This window comes from Haliotis rufescens, unplaced genomic scaffold (assembly GCF_023055435.1).
Source record: "Haliotis rufescens isolate VD_foot unplaced genomic scaffold, xgHalRufe1.0.p SCAF_11, whole genome shotgun sequence".
In the NCBI taxonomy this organism is placed as follows: domain Eukaryota; kingdom Metazoa; phylum Mollusca; class Gastropoda; order Lepetellida; family Haliotidae; genus Haliotis; species Haliotis rufescens.
Window position 1 is genome coordinate 7,791,928 of NW_025963791.1, and position 17,590 is coordinate 7,809,517.

Consider the following 17,590-nt stretch of genomic DNA (forward strand, 5'->3'; position numbering starts at 1 on the left):
TGGGGACAAGTTTTCTCTGAAACTACTTAAGTTAGCTTATCTAAGAAGTACTTAGCAACACTGAGTTCGAGAATTGGTGCAATAAATTATTTTTTCCAGAAATGGGGCCTTTTGTGGGTATTAATTTCACATTTAATACTATTCTCTGACGACATTAAGTGATCCTAAAGAACTCTTTTTAATAGTATGAACAAACAAAATTCTAATGTGCCCCAAGGTTTATGTCCTCCTGTTTTTAGGACACATTCTAACAGGTAATCAGGGTTGAGTACTGACTAAAATCCTCTTGGGGATTCTGGGTTAGAATTGGTCCTCAGCAACCCATGCTTGTTGTAAGAGGCAACTTAGTGGATCAGGTGGTCAGGCTTGCTGGATTATCTGGTCCAGACTCAATTATTTACAGGTCATATAGATGGAACTTATGAATGAGGTGTGAAAACACACATAATCACATACACACACGCACACATGCAAACATGCACATACATACGAAAGATTCTGATTCCCATATTGGAATGGGATATAGTGTGAGACGCAGCCTCGATTGTCGTTATCCATATCACTAATAGGAACCCTGATTATAATCAATGATTATTAATATTGAAGTGGGTATTTAATTACTGCTAGCCTCAAATTGATTAGGCGGTGTGGACTGGATGGATTGAAAGACTGTGCCATTCGTCAGATGCGACTGCATTTGGGATGAAATAATCCTATCTATGGGATATAAACAGGCTAGCTTTGGTTTATTACAGGGTAGATGTTGAATATTTGGTGGGTCATGATAGGCAATCCTTATGTGCAATCTTGGCAGTTTTTATTCTGTAAACCCAAGCAGAGAGGTTGATGAAGGATGCGTCAGTTGACAGTAGCTTTTGAAACCACTCCTTGAAGAAAGAGAATGTTATGTACACAGGGAAGTATTCTCATGTCAGAATGACTTTAACCCTTACAATACCGGTACTCGTTTACGTGCAGTTTCACTGCTTCGGCCACTCCAGGATACTTTTTGTTTTGTGCGTTTTCTTGACCCAATGCCAAATGTATCACACAAAAAAAGAATAGAAATATTTCATTTGAGGTTATATTGACAAGAAAATAGTGATTTTGAACGTAATAACCAATAAATACAGGTTAACATTCAGAAATAGGTATTGCATGTAAGGCTAGATATATCTGTTGGATATAAGGCTAGAAATATGTTATATATTAGACTATAAATATCTGCAACTGAGTCTGACCACCTGATCCAGTAAGTTGCCTCATACGACCTGCATAGGTTGCTGGGTACTAACCATCCGATCCAGTAAGTTGCCTCATATGACCTGAATAGGTTACTGGGTACTGACCACCTGATCCAGTAAGTTGCCTCATGCGACCTGAATAGGTTGCTGGGTACTGATCCAGTAAGTTGCCTCATAGGATCAGCATAGGTTGCTGGGTACTGACCACCCGATCAAGTAAGTTGCCTCATACGACCAGCATAGGTTGCTGGGTACTGACCACCCGATCAAGTAAGTTGCCTCATATGACCTGAATAGGTTGCTGGGTACTGACTCCCCGATCCAGTAAGTTGCCTTATACGACCAGCATAGGTTGCTGGGTACTGACTACCCAATCCAGTAAGTTGCCTCATACGACCAGCATAGGTTGCTTGGTACTGACTACCCGATCAAGTAAGTTGCCTCATACGACCGGCATAGGTTGCTGGGTACTGACCACCCGATCAAGTAAGTTGCCTCATACGACCAGCATAGGTTGCTGGGTACTGACCACCCGATCAAGTAAGTTGCCTCATACGACCAGCATAGGTTTTTGGGAACTGACCACCTGATCCAGTAAGTTGTCTCATACGACCAGCATAGGTTGCTGGGTACTGACCACCCGATCAAGTAAGTTGCCTCATACGACCGGCATAGGTTGCTGGGTACTGACTACCCGATCCAGTAAGTTGCCTCATACGACCGGCATAGGTTGCTGGGTACTGACCACCCGATCCAGTAAGTTGCCTCATACGACCAGCATAGGTTGCTGGGTACTGACTACCCGATCCAGTAAGTTGCCTCATACGACCAGCATAGGTTGCTGGGTACTGACTACCCGATCCAGTAAGTTGCCTCATACGACCAGCATAGGTTGCTGGGTACTGACCACCCGATCCAGTAAGTTACCTCATATGACCAGCGTAGGTTGCTGGGTACTGACCACCCGATCCAGTAAGTTGCCTCATACGACCAGCGTAGGTTGCTGGGTACTGACCACCCGATCCAGTAAGTTGCCTCATATGACCAGCATAGGTTGCTGGGTACTGATCCAGTAAGTTGCCTCATACGACCTGCATAGGTTGCTGGGTACTGACTACCCAATCCAGTAAGTTGCCTCATACGACCTGAATAGGTTGCTGGGTACTGACTACCCGATCCAGTAAGTTGCCTCATACGACCTGAATAGGTTACTGGGTAGTGACCAACCGATCCAGTAAGTTACTTCATACGACCAGTGTAGGTTGCTGGGTACTGACCACCCGATCCAGTAAGTTGCCTCATACGACCAGCATAGGTTGCTTGGTACTGACTACCTGATCCAGTAAGTTGCCTCATACGACCAGCGTAGGTTTTTGGGAACTGACCACCTGATCCAGTAAGTTGCCTCATACGATCAGCATAGGTTGCTGGGTACTGACTACCCGATCCAGTAAGTTGCTTCATACGACCAGCAGAGGTTGCTGGGTACTGACTACCCGATCCAGTAAGTTGCCTCATACGACCAGCATAGGTTGCTGGGTACTGACTACCCGATCCAGTAAGTTGCCTCATACGACCTGAATAGGTTGCTGGGTACTGATCCAGTAAGTTGCCTCATATGACCAGCGTAGGTTGCTTGGTACTGACTACCCGATCCAGTAAGTTGCCTCATACGACCAGCGTAGGTTTTTGGGAACTGACCACCTGATCCAGTAAGTTGCCTCATACGATCAGCATAGGTTGCTGGGTACTGACTACCCGATCCAGTAAGTTGCTTCATACGACCTGCAGAGGTTGCTGGGTACTGACTACCCGATCCAGTAAGTTGCCTCATACGACCAGCATAGGTTGCTGGGTACTGACTACCCGATCCAGTAAGTTGCCTCATACGACCTGAATAGGTTGCTGGGTACTGACCAACCGATCCAGTAAGTTACTTCAGACGACCAGCGTAGGTTGCTGGGTACTGATCCAGTAAGTTGCCTCATATGACCAGCGTAGGTTGCTGGGTAGTGACTACCCGAACCAGTATGTTGCCTCATACGACCAGCGTAGGTTTTTGGGAACTGACCACCTGATCCAGTAAGTTGCCTCATACGATCAGCATAGGTTGCTGGGTACTGACTACCCGATCCAGTAAGTTGCTTCATACGACCAGCAGAGGTTGCTGGGTACTGACTACCCGATCCAGTAAGTTGCCTCATACGACCAGCATAGGTTGCTGGGTACTGACTACCCGATCCAGTAAGTTGCCTCATACGACCAGCATAGGTTGCTGGGTACTGACCACCCGATCCAGTAAGTTGCCTCATACGACCAGCGTAGGTTGCTGGGTACTGACCACCTGATCCAGTATGTTGCCTCATACGACCAGCATAGGTTGCTGGGTACTGACCACCTGATCCAGTATGTTGCCTCATATGACCAGCGTAGGTTGCTGGGTACTGACCATCTGATCCAGTAAGTTGCCTCATACGACCAGCGTAGGTTGCTGGGTACTGACCACCTGATCCAGTATGTTGCCTCATATGACCAGCATAGGTTGCTGGGTACTGACCACCCGATCCAGTATGTTGCCTCATACGACCAGCGTAGGTTGCTGGGTACTGACCACCTGATCCAGTATGTTGCCTCATACGACCAGCATAGGTTGCTGGGTACTGACCACCTGATCCAGTATGTTGCCTCATATGACCAGCGTAGGTTGCTGGGTACTGATCCAGTATGTTGCCTCATACGACCAGCATAGGTTGCTGGGTACTGATCCAGTATGTTGCCTCATACGACCAGCATAGGTTGCTGGATACTGATCCAGTATGTTGCCTCATACGACCAGCGTAGGTTGCTGGGTACTGATCCAGTATGTTGCCTCATACGACCAGCATAGGTTGCTTGGTACTGATCCAGTATGTTGCCTCATACGACCAGCGTAGGTTGCTGGGTACTGACTACCTGATCCAGTATGTTGCCTCATATGACCAGCATAGGTTGCTGGGTACTGATCCAGTATGTTGCCTCATACGACCAGCATAGGTTGCTGGGTACTGACCACCTGATCCAGTATGTTGCCTCATACGACCAGCATAGGTTGCTGGGTACTGACCACCTGATCCAGTATGTTGCCTCATATGACCAGCGTAGGTTGCTGGGTACTGACCACCTGATCCAGTAAGTTGCCTCATACGACCAGCGTAGGTTGCTGGGTACTGACCACCTGATCCAGTATGTTGCCTCATATGACCAGCATAGGTTGCTGGGTACTGATCCAGTATGTTGCCTCATACGACCTGAATAGGTTGCTGGGTACTGATCCAGTATGTTGCCTCATATGACCAGCATAGGTTGCTGGGTACTGACAACCCGATCCAGTAAGTTGCCTCATACGACCAGCGTAGGTTGCTGGGTACTGATCCAGTAAGTTGCCTCATACGACCAGCATAGGTTGCTGGGTACTGATCCAGTAAGTTGCCTCATACAACCAGCGTAGGTTGCTGGGTACTGATCCAGTAAGTTGCCTCATACGACCAGCATAGGTTGCTGGGTACTGATCCAGTAAGTTGCCTCATACGACCAGCGTAGGTTGCTGGGTACTGATCCAGTCAGCATAGGTTGCTGGGGACCATACCTAACACAGAATTATCAGAGGCTGAGACACTGGAGCTGTAGATATGTCAGTAACAGGTACAATGTATGTGTGGTGCTGTCAGTCATATCTGACAGGTTATTGCCCCAGTTAGATGGGTACATTCATTTGCGATTCCTTTTCAACATACTTAAGACAGACCGGACAATGTTAGTTGGTATATTGTGTCCTCCAATAATCCAAAAGAAATAATTATATGCAGGGCCAGATAGTGAACTTACAAGTAGGAACGCTTCCTTATGAATTAAAGATTAACAATTTGAGGAAAATAAAACCAACTATCAGGGGTTGTTTGTTTACACTATTATTTCACAGCAGCACAAGGAAACAATAACATTCTGATAAAGATATCACCACTGAGACTTTTCCTCAATTGCTGTTCTTATCAAAGTTGCCTAATCATGCTCTTGCCTGCTGTAGTATTCCTTCTGTAAAAACCTGTGGGGGTTCCAGGTTAGAATTGGTCCATAAAATGCTATGCATGTTGTAATAGGCGACTAATTGGATCAAGTGGTCAGGCTTGGCGACTTGGTTGTCTGTGTGTCATCAAAACCAATTGGTGTGGATTGTTGCTAATAATACTGGATTGTCTGGTTCAACATTGGTTATTTACAGACTGTTGTCATATAGCTTGATTACTGCCTCGTATGGTGTTAAACAACAAATACAGTCTCTCACTCTCACACTCACGAACACACGCATGCACACACACACCACACAGACACACACCACACAGACACACACCACACAGACACACACCACACAGACACACACACACACACACATTCACACACATTCTGCAAAGCTCTATCTTGTTCTGAATTGTTTATAGTAGTGAGTAGGGCTGCAACGAATACAGCAGAGTAGGCAGACGAGGCGAATACGATTCATAACGAATACGAATATTAATTCACAATTACAATAACAAGTCAGCAGTTTATGTATTATTTATTATATTCAGTGAAACAATAACATCATGATTTATTTGACATGGTTTGTTAATTATTAATAAATTATACATTTATATACTGCACTTATCCAGGTACTAGTATATGCTGAAATGCGACATTGACCAGTGAAAACAATACTATCAAATTAAATATTATAAGAGTGTTGTCATTGAAAGATATCTATGTATATAATGTGTTATGGATATTTTTAGGTACAGTGTATGTAAATATACATGATAGCATATTCATAAATATTCGATTCTAGTGGCCATGAATAACAAATTCAATTCATGAATGGTTACGGTTCGATTCAGCGAATACGCAAGTGAATCGTAACAGCCCTAGTAGTGAGATATGAATAGATCTGACGAAAACTATGAACGGATGAAAGCCTGTAAATAGTCAAGGCTGGACCAAACAAAACAGTGATTGATAGCATCAGCAACAATCGGCAACATCAGAATTCGATGACATGCAATCAAACGAATTGCCGAGTCTGACCCTGTTAGCCAGACTCCATTATTCTGAAACCCTTTATAAACATAGAAGGAACATTACCACAGAAATTAGTTTATCCTTACAATTTCACCAGAAGCGTGACACTCCCAATTAACGAGGTCTTACCATATATATAAAGACTGGGGCCTGTACATATCTCAGTACCCCTATTCCTTGTGAGTTCTCAGGCTAGAATTGGTCCTCAGCCTGGCCTTAGTGAGAGGTGTCATAACGGATTCGGATGGACTGCGTGGATCATTATTGCTTCAAATATTAATCACTGGTTTGTCTGGTCCAGACTTGATTATTTATTTGAAAGCTGGAATATTGCTGAGTGCATCTTAAAACAATAAGCAACACCTGAAGATCTGAGGCAGACTAGGTCTTCAGCAACCCATGCTTGGGTGACTGTGATTAGTCAGTAACCAGGGCGACTGTGATTGTCGTCAGAGGCAACTAATCGGATGGAGTCGTTAGGCTCACTGACTTGGTTGATGCTTGATTATTTACAGATCACTGTCATATGGCTAGAATATTGCTGAGTGCAGCTATAAGCAACAAACAAACAAACTAATAAAACAACAAACAATATCCCTTTTAAATGTTGTGTAGCATATTTGTCCTGCTCTAACAGATTGGTCTCTTTCCAAACAATATTTATGAAACCAATGTAATATAAAAGTCAACTTGCCGATATTTATGTATGGATTAATTTTAGAAGCCATATCGAAGCCATTTCTGTTTACTAAGCTATATATTGGATTTCCAACATCTGCTCAGTATGACTAATACATGTAATATGTAGTGATACTTTTCAGTTGTGAGCGAAATTGATTAATAATTCTGTTTATATGATTATTGTAATTCAAAACATGTTTATGTTTTCGACTAAGCACATGTTGTCATTTGCCTTCAGTCTCAATTAGATGCAATGATGTATATATGTTTGTAGATTGATTGATTAGGAAGTTTGTATCTGGTGACCTACTTGCTCAGCTGTTGCCCGAGTGGTTCATGTCTTCAACATAAACAAGACATAAATTTCATGTGAAGGAGATTTATTGGATTACGACAGTCTCCTGACACCAGATGGTGCAGTTCAGTCACCTGATCTTATTACCTTGACATTGCTTCTGTTGTTAATTGACAGTATCGATGGCCGACTTTGTTGATAAAATAGTGTCTCTTTAGGCATCAGGAAGGAGTTAGACTAGCTTAGACTTAGACTAACATCTAGTCTCTGAAATGAACATATTGTACAGAAAAAAACAGTTGTTCAGTTATTTTAATAAAAATATAATAAAAGGGAGCCCAGTGATACTGCAGTAATCAAGACTTGCCAAATATATAGACTTGCATGGGCTGTATTTGATATATATATGTATCAGGGTCTGTATAACAGACTAGAGTTGACTCCATGTTTAGAGAATTGTAGTCTAATGTTCTGATCAATCCTATCAACCTGACAGGGTCCTGTTTTGTAATATGAGATTAATCAATGAATAATCAATGCCCAGTGGAACACTAGCACGTCTTACGTATTAAAGGGACGATGATTGTTTTCATGTTATGTGAATGTAGACTTGCATTGATAAAGTCCTTTCATATTGTTTCTGTTATTAACATAATTGATAAATAATTAAGAATTAACTTCAAGTTGTTTTGTTTATGGAATCATTTTGGTAAAAACCAGTGTGAACACTGTAAATTCACATAGCTGATTTACCTGAATTGTGATCACTGGTTTATAACTCCATGTACGCAAAAACGTATTGAAATCAATTCTTGTATATAAATATGTCTTCAATAATAACTAATAACTTCACAGACTTCTTCATATTTAACATGGAAACACAAAAACTGTAGAAAATGATATGAAGTCGGTGACTTTGTTTAGAGTCAAAACATCTATTGTCAGCCAGTCAGAAAACAAAAGTCTTAGTGGACATGGTCTAATATTTTTTCTTTTTGTTTTGATACATAAACACTCAAAAATTGCATGGTTAACCTATCAAATGCTTGGGAATCACTTGCAATTGATTTATTATGTCATATGCAGTGGGGGAAGATTGATGATGATCAATCTGTCGGCCAGCAGGGCTCGTTCTTCTCGACAAGAACAAGGGCCTCCATTCACAGCACAATAGTGGCATTTGTTGGAATTTAACACAATCCAATGTCTATGTTAAAGAAATGATCATCTTAACACTAATACACGTGAGTGAGTGAGTATGGGTTTACACCTCTTTAACCAATATTCCAGTGATATCACGGCGGGGAAACCGGGAATGGGCTTCACACATTGTACGCATATGGGGAATGGAACCCGGGTTTCGGCATAACAAGCCAACACTTTAACCAGTAGCCTACCCCACTGCCCTCTAATGCACATGTTGAAAGGTCACTTTGTGGAACATGGCCCTGGATTCTGAATTTGCTCACAAATAGTAGTATGTAAACAAAATCAAATATTCCTACTGGTGTTTACCTTGTGAATGTTATGAATATTAACTGATAATCAATAAAGTACAGCATTTGGTAGGTTTTAGTAAGGGCCGTTGACTACCAGGCCACTAACCTTACACAATTACAACCCTCAGCTATTTATGCTTGTCACGGGCTTAAGGACCAGCAGTGTTGTCAGTCCTTATACAGAACAAGTTAGATGTACAAATGATACAGGGTATCTGATTACTGTAGTTTGTATGTCAAACTAGGTATTTTTCAGCTGCAGCTGAGATATTTTCTCAATCATAACTGAGCCTAGATATTTAATAATAAAACACATTTTACATAATCTGAAGCATAATTATTTATTAAATTTTTAGGGGCTCAAAACAGTACTAATCGGAGTTAGAGTAGCTAATGTGTCCACGTTAGTCACCATTTTAGACTTTCTGGATAATCGAAGATGGCAGAATTCATAAGAAGAAGTGATCTTTATATTCCATGAACTATTTAAGCTTTTGCAAACTATAACATTGTTTGATGCATATCACAAAACTGCGATGGAAAGCATCACTTTTTCTAGCTATAACATTATTTGACAGATCTGACAATAACACTATCTGATGAATAAATACATTTATTTGAGGAATAAATAAAGTTGGTATGCAGGTTTCTACATGTGGGATCAGGTAAAAGTGGACCCAAATCCAGGTGATTTAGTGGGGAGAATCAGGTGAAGTAAACAAGTAGAGCTCCAAGGCTTTACCGTAAATAGGCCAACAGTCTGAACAAGAACTATACACGTGTGCACAGCTGTCTAGCATTAGATACACGGTAGTCATGTGGGCTGTCTTTTACACTGAATGTTTTCGCCTGTTTTTAGTTGTATGAACTAGGTTCAATTATTTGGTTGTGTATGATGTCACATCACAGTAATCTTATTGTTTTGATCTTTACTTAATTTGTCATTTCCTTATTAATTTTTGATTTTATGGTAATCTCCACACTTATTTCTCTGGAAACATTCTGAAATCTAATCTAATGAAAACAGTGTTTCCATAATTTTATGTGGGCAGTATATTCTGATTGGCAACCATTGTTTAGTAGAGTTTGTTGAGTTGTATTACAGGTTATTGTTATAAGTACGGTATCGAGGACCAGGGTAACCTAAGCCTGGTCAATCTCCAGTACTGTAAACATCCCAGTGAACGTCCACTGCTAACAGGTGCTTTGTCAGCTAAATCTCTCCATTGAGGGTAGGATGAATGATGAGGACTGGATTGAAGTTTATTAGAGTTTGGCTTGAGTGTTGTCCTCTGTGTCCAACAGATAGAGAATATGTTAAGATTTATTAATTGTAAACACAGCCAACTTTATGAGTTATATAGAAGTTTTGTGTCAGGCATTAGTAAGATGTGTTGACAGTACATTGTCAAAAATATAATAAACGTTTTATTGGTAATGGGATAAGCTTGTGGACTTTGATTGGTAATTATGGAATATTGAATACTTTAAATGGTTAACAGTGATTGATCAATATTTTGTTATTTTGGGACAATTGATTGAGTTTAAATATTGGTGACAATTTGCATTGACAGAAATATTTTGATGGTCTTCAAGAAAATCATAGTAATGTCATTTATGATAAGTTGGGACATTGATGAATTTAGGTGTGTTTATATAACCCTAGGCTCCTAATTGAGATGCTGGGTTAGAATTGCTACCTGGCCACCTATGGGCCTGGGATTTTGTCTGGAGATTAGAGATTTTTCCAGCTACAGCTGTAAGACCGGATAATTTTTAAAATAAAACTATGAGCCTGAAATTTTTTTAAGAACGCCTTGCAACGATGTAATTTTTGTGGCAGATGATTACCAATGGACAATATCAATATCACTGGATTGTCTGGTCCAGACTCTTTTATTTACAGGCTGCTGTTATATCGCTGGAATATTGCAATACAAACAAACAAATGTTATAGATAACACAAAGTGATAGTGAAAGTGAATATGATGGCATCTGCAGTCTGTGACTTGGGCTCCTGGTCCGAAGCCAGAGACTGGTAACACTCTGTTTGCTTCAGTAAGCTCAGTTAATAAGTCTCCATATAATAACACACACCATCTACTGAATGAAATTATTGCTGAGAGCCAAGATTGGCTTAGTGGATTCAACACTTTTTGCACAAACTGCATCTATAGTTTGACGTCTGACGGAGTATGAGTGTAAAGAGTTTGCAGACTGCATCTATACTTAGATGTCTGACAGAGTACCCGTGTACAGACTTGACGGACCTGTTGAAGATTGTGGAAATCTGTATTGTTTTAGGAAAAAGCAGTCAACATTCTCCCACAAGACTGATTGGAAACATGCATTCAACTATGTGGCCAAGTCCTACATAGAGAAGGTGGACCGTGAAGTGTACTTTGAGGATGTGAAACTCCAGATGGATGCCAAACTGTGGGGAGAGGAGTACAATCGTCACAACCCCCCAAAGAAGGTAGCTGCATGATGAGTGGTAGTTAGATATCAACTGCCACAAGCTTCTGTACATTGACACGTGGGTGTTCCAGGGAACAATATGTTATACATTGATACATCAGTGTTCTAGGGAACAAGCTCTTGTGTATTGACACATGGGTGTTGTGGGGAACAAGCCCTTGTACATTGACACATGGGTGTTCCAGGGAAGAATATGTTATACATTGACACATGGGTGTTCCAGGGAACAATATGTTATACATTGACACATCAGTGCTCTAGGGAAAAAGCTGTAGTACATTGACACATGGGTGTTCCAGGGAAGAATATGTTATACATTGACACATGGGTGTTCCAGGGAACAATATGTTATACATTGACACATCAGTGCTCTAGGGAAAAAGCTGTAGTACATTGACACATGGGTGTTCCAGGGAAGAATATGTTATACATTGACACATGGGTGTTCCAGGGAACAATATATTATACATTGACACATCAGTGCTCTAGGGAAAAAGCTGTAGTACATTGACACATGGGTGTTCCAGGGAACAATATGTTATACATTGACACATCAGTGCTCTAGGGAAAAAGCTGTAGTACATTGACACATGGGTGTTCCAGGGAACAATATTTTATACATTGACACATGGGTGTTCTAGGGAACAATATTTTATACATTGACACATGGGTGTTCTAGGGAACAAGCTCTTGTACATTGACACATGGGTGTTCTAGGGGAAAAGCTGTAGTACATTGACACATGGGTGTTCCAGGGAACAATATGTTATACATTGACACATGGGTGTTCTAGGGAACAAGCTCTTGTACATTGACACATGGGTGTTCTAGGGGAAAAGCTGTAGTACATTGACACATGGGTGTTCCAGGGAACAATATGTTATACATTGACACATGGGTGTTCCAGGGAAAAAGCTATTGTGGTGGGTTGGGATTTTGTTGTAAAGTCCTGTTCAGTCTGTAGTAGTTACAATGTTTGCATGTCAATCTGATCACCAGCATTTGAGTGAGTGAGTGAGTGAGTTTAATGTAATGTCGAAACCAGCATTTGATGTAGTACATGGTGCAGTGTGTGACAGGTAGAGTCAAGTCTCTTTAATCCGACACTCGTTAATCCGACAGTCGGCTTTGTCCGACACTTATGATTGGAACTGATTAAATCAGTGCTATGTGGACCCGTTAATTCCACAGGCTTGCACTCCGACTCCGACTCCAACACACCTAATTTGCAACGAATTACCAAAATCACTCAGTCTCGCTAATCTGACACAGTGATCAGCATACTCCGTGGTCATCTGCCCGCGAGTACACAGCCCGTGTTTTGATGCGAGACAAGTCGGCTGTTAGCTACATATTACAACAGCTGCAGAGATAAAAATTGCTTAACAATAAACAATTAATGCTTTAAATAAACAAAACAGGATTAATCACATGCTTAGATTACCTCAATATAATTGAAGTTGTCCGATTTTCGATCACGAACGCTGATACAACTTAATTTTGTTTATCCGACATACTCGTTAATCAGACATAATCATGATAATCATATGCAACCAACCATGTTGGACTTGACTGTATAATGTTTGATGGATGCAGTGTTTGATGGGTGCAGTGTATGATGGTTGCAATGTATGACAGGTACAATGTGTGACAGGTACAATGTTTGATGGGTGCAATGTTTGATGGGTGCAATGTGTGATGGTTGCAATGTGTGACAGGTACAATGTTTGATGGATGCAGTGTTTGATGGGTGCAGTGTTCGATGGGTGCAGTGTTCGATGGATGCAATGTGTGATGGTTGCAATGTGTGACAGGTACAATGTGTGACAGGTACAATGTTTGATGGGTGCAGCGTTTGATGGATGCAATGTGTGATAGTTGCAGTATTTGATGGTTGCAATGTGTGACAGGTACAATGTTTGATTGATGCAGTATTTGATGGTTGCAATGTGTGTTAGGTGCTGTATGCGACAGGTGCAATGTGTGATGGTTGCAATGTGTGACAGGTACAATGTTTGATAGTTGCAATGTGTGTTAGTTGTTGTATGCGACAGGTGCAGTTTTGGTGTTCCCTGACCAGTATACCTGTTATAAAGACCAACATTGTAGAGACACCATCCTTGCTTCAGGTGGACATATTCCAGATGTATATCCTGGAGTTCAAGGCAAGGAAAGGGTCGCCCCTGTTTCACCTGGAACATTTCATCGAGGGTGACTATGTCAAGTACAACTCAAACTCCGGATTTGTGGAGGAGACCATCAGACTCACACCACAGGTAAGATGTCTAGGCCTGTTCCTCCAAACTGTCTTAGTGCAAACCAGCATTTGATGTCATACATGGTGCAATTGTTTTAATTGTTGTAGCTAAAAGCAGTGTGAAACCATAGTCTCTCTTCATCATCAATATGCATGCACCTGTAGTCTCTCTTCATTATCAATATACATGCACCTGTAGTCTCTCTTCATTATCAACATACATGCACCTGTAGTCTCTCCTCATTATCAATATACATGCACATGTAGTCTCTCTTCATTATCAATATACAAGCACCTGTAGTCATTCTTCATTATCAACATACATGCACCTGTAGTCTCTCCTTATTATCAATATGCATGCACCTGTAGTCTCTCTTCATTATCAACATACATGCACCTGTAGTCTCTCTTCGTTATCAATATGCATGCACCTGTAGTCTCTCTTCATTATCAACATACATGCACCTGTAGTCTCTCTTCAGTATCAACATACATGCACCTGTAGTCTCTCCTCATTATCAATATACATGCACCTGTAGTCTCTCTTCATTATCAATATACATGCACCTGTAGTCTCTCCTCATTATCAATATACATGCACCTGTAGTCTCTCCTCATCAATATACATGCACCTGTAGTCTCTCCTCATTATCAATATGCATGCACCTGTAGTCTCTCTTCATTATCAATATACATGCACCTGTAGTCTCTCTTCATTATCAATATACATGCACCTGTAGTCTCTCTTCATTATCAATATACATGCACCTGTAGTCTCTCCTCATTATCAATATACATGCACCTGTAGTCTCTCCTCATTATCAATATGCATGCACCTGCAGTCTCACTTCATTATCAATATACATGCAGCTGTAGTCTCTCTTCATTATCAATATACATGCATCTGTAGTCTCTCTTCATTATCAATATACAAGCACCTGTAGTCTCTCCTCATTATCAATATACATGCACCTGTAGTCTCTCTTCATTATCAATATTCATCCACCTGTAGTCTCTCCTCATTACCAATATGCATGCACCTGTAGTCTCTCTTCATTATCAATATACATGCACCTGTAGTCTCTCCTCATTATCAATATACATGCACCTGTAGTCTCTCTTCATTATCAATATACATGCACCTGTAGTCTCACTTCATTATCAATATACATGCACCTGTAGTCTCTGCCCACTCTTTGTTTCACCAGGCTTTTAGCCACTTCACGTTTGAGCGGTCCGGTCACCAGATGATCGTGGTGGATGTCCAGGGCGTGGGGGACCTGTACACTGACCCCCAAATCCACACTGTGGAGGGCAAAGATTACGGCGACGGCAACCTGGGCTGCAAGGGGATGGCACTCTTCTTCCACTCCCATGTCTGCAACACCATCTGTCACAGTTTGGGTCTGTCTGAGTTTGATCTGTCCGCCAATGAGCTTAACACTCACAAGGACTTCCTGGCCAAACAGGTGATTGATTGACAAGCTTAATGTAGAGTCTTATAGGGAGGACACATCCTGTCAGGAGTTGTGTAATTTTAATTATCCAAATAATTCATGTTTGCTGACTTTGTCAATGGCCCATATTAAAATAATTTTGAGTTGGTGAATACATGGACTACACAGAGAAGCCAACTTCCGACTGGTTCTTCTGGAGTATCTTAGTATGGTGGTTCCCTGTTGGTGTGCATCAATGCTAACACTAGTGACCCTTCTTAAAGAATGAGAATCTGTGCCGCAAAAAGGGTTTCGTTGAAACAGTTGATGGGATTAGAATGAATTGATACTTTTCTTGGTAAATATTGTCCCAAATTTGAGAAACATGCCATTGAGCAAAGCAACATGTATATCACATCTATTATATTTTACAGGTTGATATATTGAATTAATACCCTTTCCCCGCATTGGTAACATAATTTGGTCCAATGAATTGACAGTTGTTATTTCAACATAATATCAGAAACTCTCTATTCAGTTGGTGCTGTTGATCAAGAACCTTCCCAATATTATTGAGGTATTGGCATCTGTTACTCATCTTATCATGCATAGATTAATCAGATTAAACATGTTGAGAATATTTTAAGATCACAACAAATGTCTTACCATTGATTTGTTTTAGCTAACACATGTTTCTAAACCTTGTCATGAGTCCTGTAATTCATCCCCTGTCAATATATCCTATTCAGATCAAGTTTGCCCAGACCCGGGTGCGCGGCAAGGAGGAATTCTGTATCAGTCCCTCCCCCAAGGAAACCATCAATATCACCCAGCTCCTGCGACAGAGGTCAATTTCATCCTCTGGTAGCCATAGCGATGAGCCTTCCAGTCCCACTTCCAATGATGATCCCATGTCTGTTGACAGTCCGGTTGGACGTGTACGGTTGCGATTTGTTAGTGAGTCGGACAGTGTTTCCATGAATGAGGTAAGTTCTTAGAAATTCAAACGAAGAATAGTTTCCTGTCTTGTCATAAAATATGAAGCAAGGATGAAAGGTCTTTTCTTTTTAAACTAAAGTCATTAAAACGTCTCCCTACAGACAAAGTACTGGAACAAGTATATGTATTCAGCAATAGGAGCTTTGGCATTAGATGGATCAGTATCCAAGATGAAGTAGGTTTGTGGATAGATTTCTGATTTCTTTTCTTTGTTGGTTAGGAAGAGGATCGAGAAGCATTTTCCCGAGCACAGGCAATGCACGCAAGGCCATCTTGTGTGAACATGGAACTGGATTTGAGAAAACTGTCCAATCTTCGCATTGGAGATTCTGTTTTGGGAGATGTGAGGATATTTTCACTTCTAATTTAATAATTTGTTCAGAGAATATTAGATATCTCTGATTGGTTTGGTGTAAATACTTTAATGATGTTGTGTACTTTCAAACCTGAGTGCTGTTTTGAATGGGTATGAGTAAAGGGAGATAAGCAGGTCATGTGTTTTTCATCACATTTTTATGACCTCCTGCTATGTCGAAGTTAGAACAGGATATTCAAACAAGTCATGTCTGCCTGCCTATCATACATCAATTACGTTTTTTTTAAAAGATTATGTTATGTTTTGTCTGTTAGCCACAATAAATGTCATTCAGTTATGATGAACTAATATTTCTCACACACGTCAGACATAAGAGCACTCATCGCTACCTGTCAGTTTTAAAAGGCCTTTAATACATTTTCATTGCCTGCAGCACATTTTGCAGGGGGTATTTATATCAACACCATTCGCCCATCAGTGCAGAACATAGATAGGTCTGGTGGGGAAGTGTAACTTTTGATAGTTTGGGATTTTTCATGAAAAAATTTCTTTTCAAGTTTCCATGGCAACAACTTTGAGTTTGGCTGGAAATGGCAGTAGTGCTTTTTTCCGGAGCAGGTCTTGAAAACCATACTATATTTCTGCAGCAAACTTGGCTCATAGATAGAGGGGCGGTCGGGTAGCCTAGTGGTTAAAGCGTTTGCTTGTCAGGCCGAAGACCCGGGTTCGAATCCCGACATGGGTACAATGTGTGAAGCCTATTTCTGGTGTCCCCTGCCGTGATATTGCTGGAATATTGCTAAAAGCGGCGTAAAACCAAACTCACTCCATCATAGATAGATCTAGTGGGAAACTGGTGCTTTTTAAATGTTTGTGATTTTTTCACAAAACTTGTGTCCTCTTGGTATTCTGTGATTCAGAATGTTTCTTTCTCAAACATTGTCTGTAAGAAGTGACACTATGTATTCTAGATCCATCATGAAATGGCCAAATATCACGAGCTGGGACGCTTTACTATGAATGAGAATGAGATTGACTGGGAGTCAGCCATCTACCATGAGGAGCATGCTGCCCAACTCGGGGTTTTGGAGGCCATCTTGACTCTCGCCAAACTGTACCTCGGGATCCAGAGAGATGTCCTATGCAACTGCTTTGTGGAGGTGAGTATCCATTCTTTGCACGTCTGCAGTATTTGTTATCAAGTTAATAGCATTTTCTTAATCCGATCTAACCATTTGAGATTTTGGAAATCAAATGGGTGAAATAGTCATGCATGAAATACTACTTTGATGGGTCT

General features: G+C 41.0%; 1 protein-coding gene across 2 annotated transcripts in view; it reads left to right on the forward strand.

The window, feature by feature from the left end:
- Positions 1 to 17,590, forward strand: part of LOC124151753 (eukaryotic elongation factor 2 kinase-like) — a 46,872-nt gene that overhangs the window by 19,610 nt on the left and 9,672 nt on the right. For both annotated transcript variants that reach the window (XM_046524378.2, XM_046524379.2), the window contains 6 exons: positions 11,112 to 11,283; positions 13,415 to 13,561; positions 14,751 to 15,011; positions 15,728 to 15,964; positions 16,198 to 16,320; positions 17,265 to 17,453. In XM_046524378.2, the coding sequence (XP_046380334.1) occupies positions 11,112 to 11,283; positions 13,415 to 13,561; positions 14,751 to 15,011; positions 15,728 to 15,964; positions 16,198 to 16,320; positions 17,265 to 17,453 (1,129 nt within the window). The remainder of the gene's footprint in view (positions 1 to 11,111; positions 11,284 to 13,414; positions 13,562 to 14,750; positions 15,012 to 15,727; positions 15,965 to 16,197; positions 16,321 to 17,264; positions 17,454 to 17,590) is intronic.